The sequence below is a fragment of the Anolis sagrei genome, chromosome 4 (genome assembly GCF_037176765.1).
Source record: "Anolis sagrei isolate rAnoSag1 chromosome 4, rAnoSag1.mat, whole genome shotgun sequence".
NCBI lineage: Eukaryota > Metazoa > Chordata > Lepidosauria > Squamata > Dactyloidae > Anolis > Anolis sagrei.
The window spans coordinates 77,539,324-77,546,135 of NC_090024.1; the positions used below are offsets into that span (position 1 = coordinate 77,539,324).

Genomic DNA, 6,812 nt, shown 5'->3' on the forward strand with positions numbered 1-6,812 from the left:
CAGCATGTAGATTTTTCCTAAATCTGCCAAAAGGTATCAAAAGTAGAGTTTGGTCTATTTTTCACTGTGTTTATGTCTTTGTGAAGCAAAGGAGCAATTTTATTTATCTATATTAAACCTATAATGTATATGCAAACACAGTTCTCAACCATTTATCTCATAATTGCGATCTGTTTCATAACCAAGAAGAATTTGCTGTGATACATATAACCTTAGCACATGAGTGTATAACATGCCACAGAATGCATATGTACTTTTCCATCTTTAATTTAGTTCATCATAATCCTTCTGTCTGGGATATTTTACTCTCAAATGCTGATTGTGATATTGTGTATTTTTGTTTTCCTCAGCAACCAGCAGAAATTGTGGAGGAGGAAGAAAATATAGCCCTGGACCGTCATGCTCAGCAATATTCAGCCATCAATGGAGAAGCTAATCCAGGTGAAGCAACTGAAGAAGCCATGAAAGGCATCGAAGAAGACAAACAGAATAGCCATTATAAAGATGCACAGCAATGGCGGGAGCTTGACAATGGAGTAGAAGATGAGCCCATTCCTCATAGATATCCTGAAACAAATGAAGAAAACGGTGAGGAAATGGGTCACAGTTATCATGAAGAAGAAGCTAAAGAAGGTGTTGATGATCAAATACAGGTAACGTGCCTTTCCTCTCTTGTTGTGCTTCCATTTGTCTGCTTTAGTTGTAGTTGCTGCTTTCAGACAACATAATCCATTGCTGCAGCATTGGATTTTTTTTGCTACTTTTCATTGTTGATGACATTGATGGTACTGCCATAAGGGAATGCAGTGTCATGAGAATGTTTCAGTCCTTTGGTCTGCCATGCAAGAAGCACCCCTGAATGCTAACTACGTTCCCAGAGTATAGTTGAAGAACTCAGTATAGCTTCTTTACAATACGAGAGTTCATATATCCTAAGAGGCTGAGTTCATGATTGTTCTGACTATGAACCCTGTCAATCAAGCACCCACAAAATCACAAACATTGTATGCTGCACCATTCAAAAACCTGATTACAGCTAATGCACATCTGGTGTAGTTTGACAGCTGTCATCATGGAATTTATTGCCCAGTATATCTCTGCCAGTGTACAAGACAGAGCATAGCCATTCTGAAGGGAGGTGAACCAAAAAAAGGGTTTGGTGGGCCTTTTTTCCAGGACTGGTATCATCACTTATTTATAGAAATGCTCTTGGCAGCAAGTGGGTGGGATGAGATCAGTCCTTGGGGCTGAACATTGCCCAGTCTGCTACAAAAAGAGCTAAAGCACTCAATACAGAAACTTTCTCTTGGGTAAAAAAGGTTAATGCAAGGATGGGAGTAATTGGGTTTTTTTGTCATCGTGTTGATATTTTTTTTTCATTTTTACTTTATTTTTTATTAATTATTTGACACAATCTCATATATAATCAGAAAATATACATTCAAAAATAATGAAATGTGTCTAGATCTGTATGCAGATGGCAACTTGTACAAAATAAGTATAACATACTTTACCATTCACTCGAGTTTAAGACATTTTCAAAGAAAAATCCATGCAAACTATTCCTAACTAGAACTGTTTCCATCTAGATAACAGCAACAGTGCCATCAATAGTGTTGATAATTTTATATACAAACTGTCCCTCTTTTATTTCTGCACTTTAATGGGTGTCTCCATTTGTTTGTGGAAACTAACTAGGACTGCTGTTGTCTTCACTCTTTGTCCTGTATGATGTTTCCACAGATAGTAGAAAGCTGTTGTTAATTGCCCAAGTGGAAGGTGATATAATTGTTTTTTTTTTTTTACTAGTGTTTATATTTAGTTGATCACAGTTCACAGTTCATCTGTCAGATGTGGGGGCTTATTTCTGCTTGCTTTGTGTCTGGAATTGCAAAAGCAGAAGCATTGCCAAGTATCTCCTATGGCTAGTGAGCAGAATCTGACTGGACAGGGCTCAGGTTGATCAGATCTACAATAGTCTGTCATATGTACATCCTGGAGCTCCTGATGGTACAGTGGGTTAAAGAGCGACAGGTTGGAGGTTTGAATTGAGGGACAGCACGGATGAGCTCCCTCTATCAGCTCCAGCTCCTCATGTGGGGACATGAGAGAAGCCTCCCACAAGGATTTTTTTTCCTGTCAGAAGCGACTTCAGGAACTGCAAGTCGCTTCCAGTATGAAAGAATTGGCTGTCTGCAAGGACGTTGCCCAGGGGACGCCCGGATGTTTTGATGTTTTACCATCCTTATGGGAGACTTCTCTCATGTCACTGAATGGGGACCTGGAGCTGACAGAGGGAGCTCATCCACACTCTCCCTGGATTCGAACTTACAATCTGTCAGTCTTCAGTTCTGTCGGCACAAGGGTTTAACCCACTGCGCCACCGGGGGCTCCTCCCACAAGGATGGTAAAACATCAACATCAAAACATCAAAACATCTGGGCGTTTCCTGGGCAACATCCTTGCAGATAGCCAATTCTCTCACACCAGAAGCGACTTGCAGTTTCTCAAGTTGCTCCTGACACGACAAATATATACATAGCATACATAGCCACCTAAGAAAGATTCCTATCATATAACAAATCATAACATCTTTCTTTGTCTATTTCTAGGCTGATTCCAATTATGAACAAACCTCTGCTCCAAGAGTCACGATCACCAGTCCACAGGAAAGTGAAAAAAACGAACAAAGCAATGAGTACGCAGCAGTAGCGTAGACGTATTTCAAAGGACATAGCGGAACAAAAATGAAGGATTTTATATTTTGAATGCAGAGCATCTTTGCTTGGTTAATTTATAATGCAACAATATGATGGAGTTCCACCCATTGATCCCTGATGTGATAATGTGATAACCAGTAAATAGATAATTAAACAAAAGAAGAAGAAATAATTAGAGTCTTGAGGGTTGGCTTTCCTCCTATGTGAATGTTAAAGGGAAGCCAGGGTGTTACTTTTAATACATGTTATCATTACAGGATGCTTTTTGTTGAACTAGCCCCTATATGTTCACAAAAGAGTCCGTTAGACTAAAAGTACTTAGTTTAGAAGAGTTAAATAATATTTTTGCAACTTTGAAATAAAAAAAACCTTGTAATATTTTTAAAGCTGAATAAATCTGTATGTGTATGAGCATTGCAGTGGTGTATTTCCGTAATCTAACCTGGACTAGCATCCAGATTCCCACTTTGTGATGTGGAGGGTGGGTCTAGGAAATCTCAACAATGGAGAATCAAGACTTAATTCAGAGCCCTGGAGACCACTGATATGCACATAGTACTCTTGCATACATGGGCCATTACACTTGTTTCAAAGAATGTCTATATGGATCTGCTGTCTCTGTTGAAAGGAGGAGAGGAACCCTTGGAGGTGGATGAAAAGATGATCTGATTAGCACTCCCATATTAGGATCTCATTGCTGGATTGAAGTACTAGAATGTGCCCACAAGAGGAAGGATTACAGATGCTTTCCCCAACCCAATGCCCACCTGATGTTTAGGACAGCAGCTCACACCAACCCCATGCAGATTTGCAGATGACAAAGAATTATGGGAATTGGATGTCAGACTGCACTTCACTATTAGTATACATTAACCATTCCATCCTATATGCCTCTTTGTGCAAATAACTTCTATTGCCTTTGATTAATCTTTCATGTACTTACAATCAATCAAAATAGTTTATTGTATTGGCCCAAGGCCATGACAGAAAGCACCACATGCACACAATTGTACCCTCAAAGCAACAGGCACCAAAACTGCTAAATAGAAACCATAATAATGCTCTCACAAAGAACAAAAACAATGCAAGTTAACCATAATTAAAGTACATTTTGGGAGGGGGTTCAGTTAACCCTTGGAGTCTCCTTGGCAATGCACTTATGATCTAACTAAAATTGTCCATAGTACTATTTTGCTGTGGTTCCCATAGAGGTTTTGTTTTTTTAATCGTGTCAGGAGCGACTTGAGAAACTGCAAGTCGCTTATGGTGTGAGAGAATTGGCCGTCTGCAAGGACGTTGCCCAGGGGACGCCTGGATGATTTGATGTTTTTTATCATCCTTGTGGGAGGCTTCTCTCATGTCCCCGCATGAGGAGCTGGAGCTGATAAAGGGAGCTCATCCGCCTCTCCCCGGATTCGAACCTGCGACCTGTCGGTCTTTAGTCCTGCCGGCACAAGGATTTAACCCACTGCGCCACCGGGGACTCCTCCCCATATGTTGATGCTGATTATATTTATTTGTACCCCATCTTTCTCTGTGGACTGAACCTAATACTGTGTCTGTTGAGATAGTCATAGGAGGCAAATTGAAAAATCAAGGCAAAAAAATCTACCAGTGGATTTTTATCTTTGAAGCCAAAAAACTTTGTTTTCTATTCTTATCAACTTAAAATTTCAGCCTATGAGAAACAGGAATAGTGACATATGTATCGGATGTAAGTAAATTGGCAAACTGACTGGTGTGAAGTTTGAGATAACAAACTCTAGAAAAATACTTGGCCTATGGTTGTTATGGGAAGAAGCACTCTTCCTGCCTTTCTAGTTTGCTATATCCCTAATTTTAACTAGGCTTTGAAAAAAGGATAGGCTTTGTTTTGTATCTTCCTTTTGATTTGTGGCTGTTGTAAGATCATCAGACATTTTGAACATGTTTTTGGAGTCACAGTCCTAATTTAAATGTAGTTCTGCACTTTGGCCCGAAAATATCCCAGTGTACGAAACATATGCTAGTGTATTCTGTGTTTGGGTCTTTAAATATATTACTAAACTGGGAAATGATTATTCTATGACATTGCCGCTAGAATGCAACTTTTATAGTTTCTAGGCAACTGACAAGGACCTGATAATTTTCCAAGGACATTTTGTTATATCACAGTATTGGCAAGACAAACATATCACCTGTAACACTATTAATTGCTTCATCAATGGTATAATGAGTCTGATCTTGCCAGCATATTTCTCTGAACTAAAGAGTGATTCCTTTTATCTTACTGTCATTAAATATTGTTGTGTGGCCTTTGGACATGTAGTGCCTTTACCACTTTGCAGTAAAAAAGCATATTTTTTTCTCCGAGCTCATGTTCATCACACAATTATTACGTTGTCAGGTTATGATGGCAAGTATGAAATCTTATAATGTCTTTAAACTCATAACATATTACCTACTTATCTTTCGAAAACAAACAAAGTAACCGCAAAAGAAATACAATCACACAACCCAAAATGTTTTGATCTAAGTCTTTTTGAGTGGTGGGAGCAAGAGTTTTCTAGGAATAAACAACAAAAATGACAAAAATAAAATGACGGCGGGTATACATGCATGTCCCAACATGAAAAGGGCCAAAGCCTCACTCAGCTTTCAAATCTGAATCCAAAAAGTGGAAGGAAGTTGCCAAAATGGGGCCTAATTCTTTTAGCCTCTGATTTTCTTCAAAAACATATCCCAGAGTTTACCACGCAAAATGGCAACTATGCTTCAAAGAAGTACGTTTTTCAAATCTGGGTTCTTCTTTCCCCCTTTCTTCTCCTTCATGGGCTTACTATAAGTCAACAGGTGACTTGAAGGTTCCTATATACACAAGTCTGCATACTGATCTGAGATCTCCTGTGGTCATATTATGGCTGCCCTCTACATACACATAGCCCCCCCCCTCCCCGTGGCACAGCAGGTTAAATCGCTGATCTGCTGAACTTGCAGACCAAAAGGTTGGTGGTTCGAATCCGGGGAGCGAGGTGAGCTTCCGCTGTTAGGCCCAGCATCTGCCAACCTAGTAGTTCAAAAAATGCAAATGTGAGTAGATCAATAGGTATCACTTCTGCGGGAAGGTAACAGCACTCCATGCAGTCATGCTGGCCACATGACCTTGGAGGTGTCTACTGACAACACTGCCTCTTTGGCTTAGAAATGGAGATGAACACCACCACCCCAGAGTTGGACACGACTAGACTTAATGGCAGGGGAAATCTTTACCTTTACCTACGTATACATATGATATTTGAGGAAGAATTCTTTTCTGTGTCTCTGTGGATTCTCTCATTTTGCTCTCTTCATAGACCCCTGCTTGGCATATTCATAATCATTAATCAAATTTTAGCAGCACTAATTATGCTTTCTAAGCAGATGATCTTACTGTTGTTTTCCAGAAGTCTTACAGATTTAAAATCAAACAAATAAACAAACAAGGAAACAAACAACACACATGACGGGGGAAGAAGAGTGGAAATTGCAATAGTGCAGAAGACACTCTCTGAGGCTCCCTCCAAAGCCACAAGGGAGAATCTTCTGTCACATAGCAGAAGACGTGTGTTCCCCAGCCTTGCAATGTGTGACTCACTGTGCTTATGCTATCAGAATGCTTAGAAGGAAAAAGAAAAAGGAAAGCAGCAGAACTGGGGTCATGGCAGCCCACAGAGAACAACCAGATGGCTGGCATGCAAGGGCTGTGCAAATCAGAAGGGAAGCAGCAGACACAAACATCCTGAGAGCATGTGTTCATCAACGTGAACAAGAGAAAAGGCAATGATTGCCCATCATGCTATGCCAAATTTGATCTCAGCACAAATTGCATGCGTTATTACTCTTCTGTTCAATGAGTTCGGGAGGTTTATAGTTCAGAAGCAAAAGGAAAAAGGTTCTGAATCTGCCTAAGAAATTGATATTTGATAGTTAGCAGACGTAGCAGAGGACAGAAAGAGCTAAGAGCCTCCCCTTCCCCGTTCAGCAGAGGTGACACTTACGTAACTACTTCAGGGAAAAAGAGGGAAGGGAGAGGATGGTTACTGGAAAAAGCTTGCATTATGGCACACATATAAA

General features: G+C 40.1%; 1 protein-coding gene across 2 annotated transcripts in view; it reads left to right on the forward strand.

The window, feature by feature from the left end:
• The window catches only part of DCDC2 (doublecortin domain containing 2), a 77,866-nt gene extending 74,740 nt beyond the window's left edge, over positions 1 to 3,126 (forward strand). For both annotated transcript variants that reach the window (XM_067467495.1, XM_060774902.2), the window contains exons 10-11: positions 351 to 653; positions 2,613 to 3,126. In XM_067467495.1, the coding sequence (XP_067323596.1) occupies positions 351 to 653; positions 2,613 to 2,717 (408 nt within the window). In that variant the 3' untranslated portion in view covers positions 2,718 to 3,126. The remainder of the gene's footprint in view (positions 1 to 350; positions 654 to 2,612) is intronic.
• Positions 3,127 to 6,812: the final 3,686 nt, after the last annotated feature.